General features: G+C 33.5%; 1 protein-coding gene across 2 annotated transcripts in view; it reads right to left on the bottom strand.

Annotated features, from left to right (window-relative positions):
* Positions 1-317: 317 nt before the first annotated feature.
* The window catches only part of Nup35 (nucleoporin 35), a 30,270-nt gene continuing 13,445 nt past the window's right edge, over positions 318-17,142 (bottom strand). For both annotated transcript variants that reach the window (XM_020186407.2, XM_074071234.1), the window contains exons 5-9: positions 6,828-6,969; positions 4,374-4,443; positions 3,474-3,602; positions 1,983-2,147; positions 318-952 (exon numbers count right to left, since the gene is read on the bottom strand). In XM_020186407.2, the coding sequence (XP_020041996.1) occupies positions 875-952; positions 1,983-2,147; positions 3,474-3,602; positions 4,374-4,443; positions 6,828-6,969 (584 nt within the window). In that variant the 3' untranslated portion in view covers positions 318-874. The remainder of the gene's footprint in view (positions 953-1,982; positions 2,148-3,473; positions 3,603-4,373; positions 4,444-6,827; positions 6,970-17,142) is intronic.

Genomic DNA, 17,142 nt, shown 5'->3' with positions numbered 1-17,142 from the left:
TGGAGACAATTATGAAATTTTTAAATGAACTGGACATTTACACATCAAGAAAATTATTAACTGTTAAGTGAAACATTAACATTGTTAATTATATATGGAAATGTGTTTTTTTAATATCTCAAGTATTTAGATTTAAAATAACATTAAAATGTGCTTTAAACAAAATAAAAGAGTAAAAAAAAAAAGAACTAAGTATGGTAAAACATAACAGTAATTAGAGCTGGACTACAGATATATGAAAGTTAAAGACATTTCTATGTTTCAGTAAACAACTAAAACTTTTTATAACTAATAATAAATCACCAGTTCAAAAAATATTTCAGTACTTATAATTGACAAAGTTTATTATCAAGAAACTTTACAAGTAGGTTTTTAAAAAGAATGTTTGAGTTTTATAACACTAAAAGATGACAATCCATGACAGGACATATACAAAGATAATTAAAATATTAAATACTATCTAAAATAAAAGACCATAATTCAAATCACTAATTATAATCTTTGTGTCTTAATAGAAGTGGTTGTAGTTCTCATTCATGAAATCTACCACCTTCTCATGAAGATTAGGAAGCCTCACCACAAAAATCAATCATTTAATTTACAGTTTTTTATGCTTAAGCATGCACTATCACAGAAAGCACAAATCCTATTTAGAGTGATTTTTAGTTTTCTTCAAAATGTATCTCAAGCATTTTTTAAAGTGCAAGCTACAAACAGGCTGTATCCTTAAAGAAAGAGGCTTCTGAAAGAAATAGCTGCTATAGATAATTAACACTGCCACCAATGGTTATACAACTAACCAAAGGAAACTGGCAGTAATCTGATTTAGTGTAGCAACCTCCGCCTTGTAGATGAGTTCTTAGCTCTTATTATACTACCAGCCAAACATGTACTCCATTGCTTTGGATACAAGACTTTCATCTTTTTTTGGTGTTTGTCTGTCAGAAATAACCTGTTTAAAAAAAAAAAAAAACACACATACACATAGGAAAAAAAGAAATGTTAGGTTACAGTTTCTTCAGGGATGGTCAATTTTACAATTAATGGTTAATTTAAATACTAAAATGCAGCTGTAATACTGAACAGAATATTTTAAAGATCAAAATTTAGGAAAAAAAAGGGAAATTTGGGATTTAAAACATCTTTATGCTCCTAAGAATGGCAAAATCTCATTCCTTTTGGAAAAGCAAGTAACATTTCCTCCAATTAGAAAACTAAATTTGAAATGCTACAAGAAATGGGATTTTTAAATACAGGTTAAAAGAAATCAATTATATAATGATCTCCAAACTTCAGGAAAATCAGAAAGACCTGCATTTAAATTCAGAACTCTTGCTAATTAATAAGGAACAACAATATACTGAATAAAAGTCACAATTTCTTCCACTGTTCTACAAAAACCATCATGAACTGTAATCGTGTTTGAAATGAGCACTTTCTTTCTGAATAGTAAGAGCTGGCCAACGCCTTCTTTTGATAACCAAAGCTACTCCAACCTAAGGTTTTATAACTTGGGATATATCATCAGTTTTGTCATCATTTAACACGGTTTTTTGTTTGTTTGTTTCTGGTGGTATCGAGGTTTGAACTTGAACTTAGCAAGTGCTCTACCACTTGAGCCACCCCTACGGTTTTACCTGGATTTTAATATTCTAACATGACAGCAATGTGCACAATAGACACTTTGTTATATATGCAAATACAACTTAGAAAAACAACAGACCTGCAAAAAGGTTTAAGAAATGGCAAGGAATTGTTTTTTTGTTTGTTTTTATTTTTGTTTTTATGATGTTGGGGAATCAAACCAAAGACCTTGCACATGGTTGGCAAGTACTCTATCACTGAGCTACATCCCCAGCCCAGGCAAACTTTTAAACTTTTAAAGAATTCAAAACACTTTCTAACTATCTAAGATTCTAACTTTAAAACAGGAAATATAAGAAGTTTAATGACTCCCACCAGGAAACCAATCTTTCAAATACCTGATAGTCACTAGTAGAAGCTTTGTACGCTGTAGCAAGAGGTCTCATGGTAGAAATCCTAGGAGTACTTCCAGGCTGTGTTGGTGTACCTAAGGTCTTGATTGGTGGTGTAAAGGCTAGAGTTGGAGATGACAAAGCACATCTATCACTGCTTTCCATAACACTCTGGAGAAACAAAGAAACAATCCCTTATTTTAAACAGAACATATATTATTCAATATTGCACAAAACTTCCAAAGAAAATTTTATTAAAGAAGGCATACTTTATTTGAAGTAACTAACCTTCAAATAACTTTAGGTTTGAGAACATGCTTCTTGGCTAGCATCTGAGATCTGCATTAGAGCCAGAAATCTCAGTTCAGTTACCTCAAACAACCCCAATACAACTATAAACCACAAGAATAAGAATCTCTTAGCAAATACTAGGAAAACTCAGCAAGCACAAAAACAGAAAATTCTTGGGGAAACCTGAATTGGAAGTGAGAATCCAAGCCTAAAGCTATTTAGTACCCAGTAACCCCAAAGAACCCTCTACCCTCTGCGAACAGCCGTTACAGCACAATACGATACAGCAATTATACAATCACTTAGTAAAGGCAGAAACATGCTTGCTAACAGCTTGCCAGGAACAAGCACAGTGTCCAGTATGAAGTAAAAAGTTAGCATATACTTATTGAAATATGTACACAATGATTTATAAGCCAGGAAAGAAAGTTTAAACTACACCTAGTTATTTTTTTAATTTATGTTTTTGTCACATGTTATGATTGATTCACTACACAAGTTTTGATTTTTCTTCAAGATAGCCCTTTTTAAAAGATGCTTAATGCAGTTGTCCTAAGAGATGATAACACATCAACCAAGAAAAAGCCCCTCTACACAGTTACATAATGTTGTAAAATCTCATTAGCAACAAAATAGCTATTAGAAAAGTCCTGAGACTTGCACAGTTACTTCTGTAAGGTGACACTGTTCCCAAAAGAATGATTGCTAACAAGGCAGCACACAGAACTCAGTATTGTTTAATAAGGATTTAAATACAAAATAATTTTAAATATTTTGAAAAAGAAGAGTAACAAAAAGATTCAGCTACTTAAAAGCTAACCATCAGCTACCATTTTTGTGAAATAGTTCATCCTAAAATAGCACTATTCCTTTAAAGTATCTAAAATTTTTGATGTTGCTTTGTACAACAGAGAATGGGTTAGTAGTCAAGAGACCTAAAAACCTAGACCTCATTTTTAAGAAAGCTGAACAAGTTATTTATGCCTTCTTGGTCTCTTTTCTTAATTTAAAACTGAAGGAGTTGGGATTGATTATCTCCAAAGTCTTATGATTTAAGTATTTTTGGCTTAGTACAAGAAATACTTTAAAATCCTATCTTAAAAAAGAGGCACAGAGAGGCCAGGTGACATAATCACCAACGTCAGTATTTGTCTTATGCTCTTCATATAGATTAAGTTAATTTCTTCATATTGCCCAAAAACTTACTTTATCTATACATGGTTTCACACCAATCATGATGGATTCTCCAAATATCCTCCCATCTTTGCTTAAGGCTTTCCGGGCCTGCAGTTTAGATTGATAACGAATATGCATCCAATTTCCTGTGTTAGACATCTGCAAAGAATGAAGTCTCTTAAGATAAAAAACATATAAAATCTACACCTAATAAATTTCACTAAAAAATAGAAACATGAGACTTTATACTTGCACTTTTTATTTGATGCTCTGTAAAATACTGTATTAGAAATCAACAAAAATCCTATGAAAACAGTTTCAATGATCTCTATCCAGCTTCTCAATTCTAGAAAATAAGAGTATATGGCAAATATTCTCTGAAAGTAAAGTAATTCTCAAAAGAAAATTATTTCTTGTAAAAGATTCTTGCTATGAAAAATCTTATGAAAAGACACTTGCTATGAAAAATTTTAAAAATTTATTCATCAACACAATTTTGTGTAGAAGTTAGTTTACAGTTCTGGAAAAAGAATTGATATGTATTGTGCAAAGTACAAACATTGTTTTAAGTCCTCTATAAGATAAAAACCTCTAAAAGCTATAAATTCAGAACTTCCACCTCTTCCTTTATTCCCAATAAAGCAAGCTCAAATTAGAAAGTAGTACTATAATACATGGTATAATCCATCTTTTTTAAGAGACTGAACTATTTAAGAAAATAGGAATGGATCCTGAAACTCTCACTCACTTATCTTCTGTTTTTATTCATTTTCCTCAACTATGCAATTTTGAGTCTTACAAAATTTTAAACAAAGAAAAATTTAAATTTAAAAATACATACAAAATTCAGAAATAGTTTTCTCTTAATTCACAGCTTCTTTTTCCTTAGCCAAAATCTTAAAATTGAAAAAAAAAAAAAGTAAGCCTTACCACATGTTTTAAGATATTTCCATATTGTGCAAATTGTAGCAGTATATAGGAAGCAGATGCTTGCGGAAACCTGAAAAAAAGTTATCCAAGCAAAACAATCAACTTCCACTATTGATACAAAAGCAAGTTACCATAGTTACAAGTATTTCTAAATAAATTATTCCCCCTAACTATCTAGAACATTAAGAAGATAACCCAAACCATCCTGGTTTCTTCTACGCAAGCTGACTCTGTAAATGACCAGGCAAATAGCTTTTTTCTTTTCTCAAAGGGAAATATCTTAAAGTTAGTTTTGACTCAGCTATGCTCCATCCCCAGATCCTGTATCTGAAATTTTCAAAATTCTCACTCTCATAGCCATTATCACAGATCTTCCAAAGCACCTATGAAGCTATACTTCTGTAGATAATGTATTTTACAGCAGGTGTGTTCATAAGCAACATTTAGGTATATATGGTTATTATAAGGGAAAGAATTTTAAATTACATCGTTACCTGAGTACTACCTAAGTTTTCTGAAATTTAGCCCTCAAACAGACAAACAAAAAATTCAACACCAATAACAATGATATAGAATCATTTAAAAGAAGGGTAATCAAAAATTTAATGCCATATCTTTATAAGGGAAAATTCCTTATAAAGTTCTGTGTGATCTGAATATTTTGCAATAAGATTACTACTTTTATAGTCTAAACAATAAGGCTATTTTCTATTTGAAAACAATAGCTATCAGCAGTATAAAAATCATTTATCTGGAAGTTCTTTAGCCACATACATAAAGTAATCTAGAGTTGGACTAGAACACTAAATGAGTCAAAATATCAATGAAAATTAAGCACATTAAAATTTATGTGTATTCACTACATTCAGAACTGGGATTTTATTTTTAATTTACTTATACATCTCTGGAAATGGAATTCTAACCCCAAGGGAAAAGAAATGAGGCAGAGTACCTCAGCCCACAAAAATTAAAAGGAAAAACATAATTTCAAATTAGGATAGTACCTAAGAAATAAAACTGAATTCTATCACTCTAGGACCACTTTGAGTAGAAACTAACATCCCAATACTCCTTAAAGGATCACCCAAAACAATGAATGATAGCACAAAAAAAAAAAAAAAAATCAAAGAAAGGATACACGAAGCACTTTAAAAATAGTTCCCTATAAATGACCAAAATAAAATGCCTTCTCACTTAAACGAGAATACGTCAGTATTGCAACTAAACTCATATAGAGAATTACTAAAACATAAAAGTAACAAAATACACAAGTGGAGAATGTCTTAAATAGGAAAAAAATACTTTAAATAATACATAATTAAGAATCTTGAAAGTGACAGTTACTATTGAGCCTAAAAAAAAAAAGACTCAGGAATAGACATACATGTTCAAAAACATGTAGATATTTTTATAAAAGAATATAAATTTTCAAATATAAAACAAGGGGAAAAAACTCAAGAAGCCAGCCAAAATGGTATAGGGATAGGGCAGAACATTAGTTTTTTTTGGTTTTTTTGTTTTTTTCAGAGAACAAGGGAATGAAATGACCCTTTTATCAAAAATGGAATCAATAACGTATAGAATCACAGGAAAAAAAAAAAGGTGGCAATCGATGCCTTAAAAACAAAATTATAGCTAGGAACCAAAGTAAAATGGAAGATTCTATCATACATTCTTACATAAATTTGAATTTTTTAATTTTAAATAAATACGTAAAATCCACAGAACATTTTCTGTGCATTCTTCTTCCTTCAAGGAGCTTGTGTATAATCTTTGTATATTTTACTCCAAAAATAAATATAGTAAGGCCGAATATAAGTATGGCAAAACATAATATGATAAATAAACCATATACAGCATACTCTAAATATCAGCTTGAATTTAAAAAAAACTGGAGTTATCTGCTAAAGCTTTGCTATTCACCAGTGATACTCTGAACTAACCACTTAATTTGTCTTTACTCCAGTAAGAGTAAGAAATTACACAGTATGCTCTCTAAAGTGATTTTAAAGTATTATTTTATTTTATTTTTTTTTACTGTAAAAACTATTCTAAATAATTCTAGGACTGTCATCTTCTGCTTCTAATTTTAATATTCTGGGACTAGAATGTAACAACCCTATGATATAATGCATGCATACAAATGAAGTTCAATTTTGTTAATTTAAAACTGGTAAAGTCCAGTGGAAGTAGAGAAATAGTAAGCCACCAGAAAGTGGGAAAGGCCCTTCGCACCCTAAGTCTAAAGGGACAGCCCTACTCTAAAAACTAATAAATACGTTTAAGAGATGACAGACAGATCATAAAGCAGTAAACTGTTAACAACTATAAAAATTTAGGTGGTAGGTATTATGAGTGTTTCCTGCCCAAGATTTTCAACTTTCATGCACTGTTTGGTAATACTATCAAATGCTGGGGGAGAGAAAATATTTTTAAAAGGTACAAAAACCTTACCCAAACACAGTCACCCAAGTGTCATCGAGGTGATCTTCTGAAGTCAGAGAATCTCCTTGAGTATAAAAGGGATCCAACTGGGCAGGAGATAGTGTCGTCTTTCGTGGTTGACCAATACTTGCTGGACTAAACATACTTTGCCCTATATTAGTATATTTAGTATATAGTTAGTTAGTTTAGCATATAGTTAGTTAGTTACCAATATAAACACATTGGTTTACTTTAAAGCAAGGATCTTTGTTTCAAAGGAAAAAGTGTATTAAACATTGGCAATTACATAAATAGCTCAAAACATACAACTGTGATCAAATGGCAATTTGACACTAACACACAATGAGACAAAGTTATTAGTAATTGGGCATAGTTTATGATTTTCCAATTGTTTTATTATATATTTTAAATGTGCCAATGTTTTATTAATTTGTAGTTAAGATATCAGAAGAATTTCTCAATCAACCTAAGGACTTCCGTTGATTTCATCTTCCAAGCCTACCACTTTCATACAGTACTTTAAAACTATGCAATAACTGCTCAGAACCAAACATGGTAGCTTGTGCCTGAATCCCAGCACCTGGGAGGCTGAGCAAGAGGTTCAAGAGTCCAGCCTGGGATAAAAAGCCTGGGAGACAAGGTCAGCTGTCTCCAAAATTGCAAATCAAAAACAAACTGCTCATTACCACAGAGCAAAGTCCAAATACAAGTGTGCCGCTCAACAGGATCTCCCACACCCTCTAAACTGTGAATGCAGGTTTTTTTAAACTTAGGTTATTTCTATCGAAAATGTCTTAACCTATGGTTTCTAATCCTTTAATAATAGCTACCACTTAATAAGTCCAACATACCAAGTCAAACACTTCTTTGTTTTGTTTGGTTTTTTTGTTGTTGTTTCATTTGTGACACAGAGTTTCACGATGTAGCCCAGGCTGACCCGAATTCATGATACTCCTGGTGGAGGACCATGTGCCACCACGCTTAGATGTATGTTCATTTTATCTCAGAGGGCCTATCCAATGAAAACTATGCATTTCTGAAAAGCATAAACTATTTTCCTTTCATTTTTATAATAATTCACTCAATCAAGAAATATTTTCTAGTACGAAATAAATGTATTAAGCATCAAACTTGGTATTAAGGAGATTTAAAAAAATTTAAGTAAAACAAAACAAAACCATCCCTAATGGAGTCTAAGTTCTAAAAATAAGGAAGACAAGCAAATTCCTAGTGTTAGAAAACACAAAATCCTATGCAGATTTCAAAAATAAGCAGAAAGAGGAATCAAGTTTGTAGAAGGGTTAAATGAAAAAAGATTTCACATAGGTGATAGATATTAAAGAAAAAAATCTAAAGGAAAGAAAGAATAAATCATGTCAGTATCTAAAAAAGTGGATATTAGGTGAAGAATAGCAAGTCCAAAGGCCCTGAGAAAGCAGGAGCTAGTGTTGAATGAACAGCACAAATGCTACTTTTTGCTCAGTGAGCTAATGGGATTTGGGATCAGGACAAGTAGATGAGAACAGAGAGGTAACAATACAGCAGATCACAAAGGAAAACCTTATAAAAGTCACTGCAAATACTTTGGTTTTTACCTTAAGTGAGGCTGGAAACCAGTGGAAAATTATGAGCAAAGGTAACATAACAGGACTAAAAATTTGAAAGGACAAGGAGACAGCATCTCATTAAGTACTTACTATCACATCATTCCTTATTTATGTAGTTCTAACAATCCATATAAGATAGGGCTCATAAGTAGCCTCATTTAAGAAAACTATGACACAAAATAATATTAAATGGCACCCAGAAAGGAAGTAGGAATTCTGATCCAGACAATCCAAAGCAAAAGCACGTAGAAATCTAGTTAACAGTCATTTACTATAGCAGCAGCACTACAAGTATCGTCCAGAGATCCTTGGCTCCCAAAGACGCTTTCTTGAAATCAAGTCAAAATTATTTTCATGATAATACAAAGTTTCACTTGTCTTTTTCACTCTCACTCTCATGAACACAAAGAGCACTTTTTCAGAGCCTACTTTTTTTTGATTCAATGGATTCAGGATGGATCCAGAAACAGATTCATGAGAATTCAGCTGTACTTTATTAAGCCAGACTTTAAGATTTGAAGAACATAAAACAATGTCACTCCTATCATAAAAACATTTTCTCTTAGAAAAGAGTTGTATTTCACTTCAGAAAGCATTATTTATGTGAAATGGATTTATTGTGTGGGGGTAGAGAATTCTAGGAATCAAACCTGAAGTCTTGCACATGCTAGTCAAGTGCTTTACAATTAAGGCATATCCTAAGCCCTGAGGGTCTATTATTATCAAATTAATCAACACATTTTAAATGTTTCAATTTTTTGATGATACAGGACTTCTTTTATTAAGCAAAAAACTTATAATCACATGCTTCAGTAACATCTGACTCTCTCACCTAATAGTGATAAAGAAACCCAGGGGAAAGATCCAAAGGCAAGCTCCCTCCCTCGACAGACCCCAGTTTCACAGATGTGCTCCCTCCCCTAGCCGGCCGGTTTCACAGATGTGTTAGTATGGTATGCTGTAACCTTGTGCTAGTATGATATGTTGTAACCTCCCAGCGAAAGGCTAACTGCCACGTCTGCTTTTGTCCTTCCTGCTTGCTTGCTTCCGCATTCTGAGGCATAAAAACCCCGCAGCCCTGAACTACAGGGCCGGTTCCATTTTTGGAGAGATCAAGATGCTGGTCCACTAGCATAACAAATCTTTCTTTCTCTAACCACCTGGGTTTAAATCTTGCTCTTGCTGGTCCGACATTCTTCCCGCAACATTTCCCCAATAACCTCTGCTCCCTGGCTATCCCACTCTACCATTTAGTAACCCACACCCCATGCTTATACTGATAGAAAGAAATCAACTATGAGCTAACCACTGGATTACAGGTCAAATGTAGCCACTGGTGGGCCAAGTCCAGAGCAGAGTGCTAGAGGAGGCGAGTCTTCAGATGACATCAATAAGCCTAAGCAGACACATGGCCCTTTTATAGTAAAACATCTATATGACTTATTACTGTAAGAAGAGAAGCCAAGAGAAAATCAAATTTCAATGGTTTCTTTTCTTTGATGGAACAAAATGTTCTCTCACACTTCTTAGAATCCGGTTTAAAGGATAAATCAACCAAATCAATGGAAACGATAAATTTCAAGATTTTTCTGCCAGAATACTGAGCTGGACAACCCTGAAGCCCAGTTTCTTTATCTTGAGTTAAGTTAATTCTCCATTTGGTAGCGGGCAAAGTATTATCTTTACTGATACTGTTATATGTTAGTGTAGACTGCACATCCTATAATTGTGACAGTGCCATCTCCTTAACATCCATGGCAATACTGACGGCCAAGGTTGGATTTCTTGCCGACCATCAAGTGTCCCAGGACCTCTCCAAACCTGTGTACAAGGTGGCCATGTGTACTTGGGTCCTCCAATTTTATCTTCTGATGCATTAAACATCAACAGTTATAATCTATACAAACAGAAGGAAAAGGTCTTTGGTCTTAGGTGGGGGGTGGGTGATTTAAACTGAGAAGTTTGAGAACCACTATTCTAGAAGGCCACACACATAATTCATACTCCATTTTTACTAATATTCTGCTGGTTCTTTGCTCAACATATTCTAATGATATATCTGCAGCCTTGTCATTCATCCACTATTCCCAACTGAACTGAAAATGACCCTAAGTCATTCCAAAGTATTTACACTCTATTTCATCTATAATCAAATGGATTGCTCAGAATGTTTTAATTTTAAAAAAAAATAGTAAAGAGTTTCTGAAAAGAAAAATAGCTACTGTGATGAAGGTTTTATAAAAAGCAACACATTCTGTTATTCTAATAGATTTACAATGCATATTGAAGTATTAAAAACTCTCAGGGTTATTCAATAAAGAAATATTTGTAACTTCATTCAACTCAAAAATTCCTATACTGACCACATTTCACCCTCAACGTTTGTTACTGAACTAATGTCACATTCGATTACTGCATTATAATGCCTGACAGAAGAAATTTACAGAGACCATGCCTATTAAAGCCCTACTCAAATCTAACCCTAAGATGCAAAAAGGGTTACCAATTTTGAGTTTTAATTTTCTATTCATGAGTAATGAATGATTTTCTCAGAGCTATACAAAAAGCTTAACAAATGATATACAACAGACAGTTGCAATCAAATGCAGTGACATAGTATTAACCCATTACGAGGAAGTTTATCCCCTGCCCCTTTACTGTACACACACACACACACACACACACACACACACACACACACACACACACACAGGACTGAAATAAAGGCCTGGAATTTTCTAGGTAAGCTTTCTACCACTTGAACCACACCCCAACCACTTAAAAATGTCACTCAAAAAAAAGGCCTAAACAGTCCCCAAAATTTTATTTTTCTCATGTTATTTTATTCTAGTTCTTCATGTTCCAACTACTACAGAATTGCAAGGAATAAAGAAAATCTTTGATATATAAGGAAGACAGGGTAACATATCATCTTGACTTTGGGAAGGTAACACGTAATTGTGTTAGGAGACCAGAACTAGACTGGACTGAACGGCAGAAGGCTAACCCTGAGTCTATCATTTATCTGGATAGAGAGCATCACATGGTGAGAATACTGTAAATTTTGTAATCAGTTTCCATTACAATTACATTGCTTAACTATCAGAAGTAAAGCCAGTTGTTTAGCCTCAGGTCCCAAATAATACAAAACAACAATGAAAAGAACATTAATGAAAACTGTCAGCATGCACTGAGCGCTTATCATATACACAAGGTGCTACTTCAAGTACTTTTCACATATTCATAGGGTAGATAGTCTATACAGCATAGACACACTGGATGATGCCTGGCAGGAATTACATTACTCAGAATAGTGTGCAACTTAAAACTTATGAATTATTTATTCCTGAAATTTTCCATTTAAATTTTCTGGCCCAAGGTACACAATGAGTAATTGTCTAGATCTAACAAGAAAAGGAAAGATGATCAAAACTACCTATATCTTCACGTTCAAACGGCAGTCAAGTAACCAGGCTAACAAACAATTTATCAGCCAGAGCATTTGAAAAGGTAATATTCAACTATTTTATAAACTCAATCAAGCAAATATATGGAACAAAGTATACAAGTGAATGTCTTATAGAATGATCTGAATTTTAAATCTGAGTTTATACTTGATTTTTTAAAAAGACAAAACGAAGTAACTTTAAAATATGCCAAATTACATATATGGTGTAATACAATTATTCCTTTTTCCTCATCACCACAAACACATCAAATAGGTACAATATATTTCTAAAATAAGACTGATTTAAAATGAAACATTCCACTTTAACAAATGTTAAAGTTTTAAAATATCTCCTTATTAATCTATAAACACTCTAGCCTTAAGTAAATTTAGTTTTTACTACAAAAAATGCCTTTAATAAACCAAAGACAGTAAAAGGCACTTTAGTATAAAACCGGAAGCAAATTCAATTTATGTCCCCCATTACCATTAAGAAGATACAATTTAGCTATGCTACATCATGTAATAACCTTCAAGCAAGAAATTAATGAAGGCTCAAATTGAGACAACCATTATGACCTTTAAAAAAAGACAAATCAAAATTAAAGTCTCAAATGAATAAGCAATCTCATTTTTGCCTTGTCAACTAATATAAAAAATATAATTACTTATACATAATCTAAAAGTATTTACATAAGTTTAGCATAATTGCCCCCCACCTAGGTAATGTTTAATTGCTCCACTGATTTCACTTCCACTAAATCAAACTTCTGGTACCCACATGCTATGCTTTATTAGATGGGGAAAAAAAAATGTGCCTATCAAACTACATTAGATTGGACTGTAATTTGTCTTCCTTGATCAATCACTATTCAAACATTCTATAAAAACAGATTAAGGTGGAGGGCAAAAGACCTTATTACCCTTTATGCAAATGTCTTCAATTAAAGAACAGATTCAATTATTTTAAAATAGACCACTAACTTAAATGAAAACAAAAGATAAAAGAGTAGTAAATTTTAAACAGATGAGGCAAATGAACACTGAAGGGGAAAAAAATCCTGGCAATGTTATCTACTTACCATGAAACAAACTTACATAACATGTAATCAAGGATGTGTCCTCAACAGAATGTAAAGCCTGATCTTTGGTTCCTGGGAAGTAATATCTAAACCTTGGAATTTCCACACAAATAGGAGTATGTTTATTATTCGTAGCCCCTCAGAATGGACCTGATAATTTACGCTAACTAGGTGACTCATGGTAGGAGCTAGTCACTCCAGAAAGATCAGCCAATTGCTAAAAGTGTTAGAGCTTTGAGCCACATGGTATCACTCCCTCTTTGGGAAGAGAGGGACTGCAGATCAAGTTCAATCATTTGATCAATAATTTAATCATACCTATGTAATGAAACTCCAATAAAAACTCTGAAGGAAGCTACAATGATTTTCCTTACTTTGTCATATTGTGTGTTTGTACTGACAGAATACCACACCCCCTAAGAACAACGAAAGGGAAGCTTCACAGGTAGAACTCTCCCAGATACCACTCTGTCTCTTCCCTTACATAGTTCTAATTTTGAATCCTTTTACTATAACTATAGTCATCAGAATAGCATTTTCTGTGGGTTCTGTGAGTTTTTCTAGTAAATTATCAAGCTTTACAGTATAGTCTTTGGAACTCCCAAGCTTAAAGCCAAACAGTCTAATGTGAGGGCAGCTCTAGGGAGCCCCAATCTTACACCTGTGTCTAAAGTGAGGGTAAACTTATGGCGACGTTTTCTTCACACTTCAAGGTTAGAGCAATCACTATACCCAACAGGTATAACAATGAAGAAACACCACCCACGTAAGTGTGGTGACCAGGGATTTTATTTCTAAAGAAAAAGAATCTAAACTGCACAAGTCAATGAATCAAATCACAGAAGAGAACAATATTAAGAAGATTAAGCGGAAATCTACACAAACCAGCCCAAATAGTTCGCCAGACCCTATCTCAAAAATACCCATCACAAAAAAAGGGCTGGTGGAGTGGCTCAAGGTGAAGGCTCTGAGTTCAAGCCCTGGTAAATAGAGTTTTCTTTGGCAAAACTTGAAAGGGAGAGGAGAAAAAAACTCACATATGCTGAAATCATGCTGTCTCAATAGTAGCAACAACAATAAAAATCAGCATTCTGTCCAATCCTCTTACAGTTAAGCTCAGTAAGAAGCAAAACAGCTTCTCTCCATCAATTCTCCACCCACCCACCCCCACTCCAGTAACAGTGAACAAAGGAGAGTCCAAGTAGCTATTTAATAAATGTATGTTCACCAACAATGACAGAAATGGAGGAAATAGAAAAAAAAAGTAAGAACTAAGAAGGAACAGAGTAGGCATTAAAAAAAAAAAACTATTACAATACAATAATGAAACCCACTTTAAAATGTTTTTAAAAAGAGGGAAGGGGGAAAGGATGATCAAAGTACATTATATGTATGAATGTAAGCATCACAATGAGGGCTGGTGGAGTGGCTCAAGAGGTAGTGCCTGCCAGAAATAGCGAGGCCCTGAATTCAAACCCTAATATCACCAAAAAAAGAGAGAAATATTACAATGAAACCCCTTTGTATAGTTAATATACAGTATTAAAAAAAAAAAACTTTTTTAAAAGATCACTCATTATTCACCTCACTGCTAAGACATTTTACAAGAAGAACAGGATACTATATTTCTAAGTGCATTCAAAGAGCACAGAGAAAAAAAATCATGTAAATTAAAATGATAGAATAAAGAAAAACTTATTAAGGAAATCTCAGAAAATAAAATGTGAACAACAATGTAAGGGAGAAAAACAAAACTACAACTCTCCAATGATCCAATATACAAACAAAAGAAATTTCCAGAAAGAAAGAAAGCAAAAGGAAGGCAAATATTAAATAAATAACACAAGAAAGTTTCCCAGAACTAAAGAATGTACCTTAACTGTTCCATCTATGAAAGAGTTCCACACTAAGGCCCATTTGTGAAATTGAGCCTGCAAATCAGAGATCATAAATTTTTTCCCACAACAGGCCACATACAAATCACTGTAAATAACATTCAAGGAATACTGGTAGGCAGAGGCAATGGAACAAGCTCCAAAATTCCAACTTCAAATACTATACCTACCCAAACAATCAAGTGTAAAGTCCAAAAAATAAAGTATTTCCACTATAGTGGAAATTTTACTTACTATGAAAGCTTTTTTGGGAAAGTTACTCAAATATGTACTTCATCAAAATGAGGATAAAAAGAAAGAAGACACGCTGTATAAGCAAATGAGCTCACTCCAGAAACTAAGGCAAATCATTGGATGATTACTGTACATCACGCTGAAAACAGAAAACAACTAAGAGAGGCTAAGAGTTCTCAGTTTGAAACAGAAACGTTCCTGAAACTGAGCATTCTACAGTAAGACACACATGCATCATGGCAACAGAATGTTTAAAGGAACAAATGGCAAACTAAATTAATGGCAGCTGGGGATGTAGCTCAATGATAAAGGTTGCCTGGCATGTGTAAAGCCCTGGGTTCAATCCCCGGCATTACTAAATAAATAAATAAAACTAAAACTAATGGGAAAAAATAAGGCAATTATCAACTATTGGAAAACCATGAGTTCTACAAAAAAGATAAACCATAAACCATAACATACTACTTGGTTCAGCACTGAATAATATTTACAGTCACAATAATATAAGCATGCACAAAAGAACAGGTATAATTATATTCAGACAAGGGAGAGTTAAGATATAATATCATTAATTACCATAAGAGAAATACAGTAAATTTGCCTTATTTGCAGATTTACCACATACAGTTGTGACCAAGCACAATCAAAAAAACTCACACATTATACAGCTCAGTTGATACGTAGCTCTCAGCCAATCCACCTTATCCTCAATTGTGTTTAACCTCTATACATTTGAGCAACTATGGTTTTTCCTTACCAGCAGTCTCACTGGAACTGTATAGCCATGGAGAAAACTGAAATTCAATTAACTAGCAATATAAACATATGTGTTGGCTAAATAACAGCCCTTCAAGATGACCACATCAAACATCCTAAAACCTATGAATGCTGCCTTAAATGGCAAAAGGAACTTTGCAGATGTAATTATGAATCTTGAAATGGAAAGATTATACAGCATTACCCAGATGGACTTTAAATTTGACAAATATACTTACAGAAGTCTGAGAAGACCTTTACTACCAAAAAAAGGCAATGTGATGATAGAAACAGAGATGAGAATGATATACCTTGGAGATGGTGGATGGTGCCACAAACTAAAGAAAGAAGCTAGAAGCAGGAAAAAAAAAAAAAACTGAGGAAGCTGATTTTTCCAGAAGGAATTAATCCTCATAGAATTAATTTTGGACTTCAACTTTCAAAACCATAGAGAATAGATTTGTTTCAAGCTACTAAATTTGTGATAATATGTTACAATGGCAACAGGAAAAGAATAGAATTTCTCAACTAGATACATGGAAGTAAATTGCATAAGGAATAGTTCTAACATCTCAACTAGTTAGTTCTGGAGGAGTAAGGGCAAAGACTACTGCAAGTTATTACAAGTATTTAAATACCATTTGATTTTTTAAACTGTATTTTTAAACCATATTTTCACTAAAGCATAAATATTACCATACACACCACATAACTAGAGATCACTCAATGGTTAGTATGTCATGAAACTAAAAAAAAAAAATTTTGGTGACTAAAAATAATTACCCTAGATTATCTGAATGGGCCCAATATAACCATAAGCGTCCTTATACAGGGAACAAAGAGGGAGAAGAGTGATATAATAAACAGTCACTGGCCATTGCTGGCTATGAAGATGGTAGAAGCCACGAGCCAAGAATGTAGGCAGACTCTAGAAGCTGAAAAAGATACTCATGTATACACACATGCATACAAAGAGAGAGAAACTGAGAGAAACAGAGAGAGAGAGAGGGAGGGAGAGAGAGAGAGAGAGAGAGAGAGAGAGGGAATTACTCTGCTCTAGAGCCTCCAAAAAGGAATACAACTCTACCAATGTTTGATTTTAACCCATACAGACCATTTTGACCTCTGACCTCCAGAAGCATTAACATAATAAATCTGAGCTGTTTTAAGCCACTGATTTGTGAGAACACGGTTAGCAGTAAGAAACAAAGTTAGGAGGCTCCAGAGGGGAGGCCACTGTTTGTGTCCTCCAGCTTCTGGTGACAGATAGACAGTACACTTTGACAATATTTCAACTTCTGC

The sequence above is a fragment of the Castor canadensis genome, chromosome 4, assembly GCF_047511655.1.
Source record: "Castor canadensis chromosome 4, mCasCan1.hap1v2, whole genome shotgun sequence".
Lineage (NCBI taxonomy): Eukaryota > Metazoa > Chordata > Mammalia > Rodentia > Castoridae > Castor > Castor canadensis.
The sequence above is the reverse complement of the archived record's forward strand: the minus strand, read 5'-3'. Positions and strand labels throughout refer to the sequence as shown.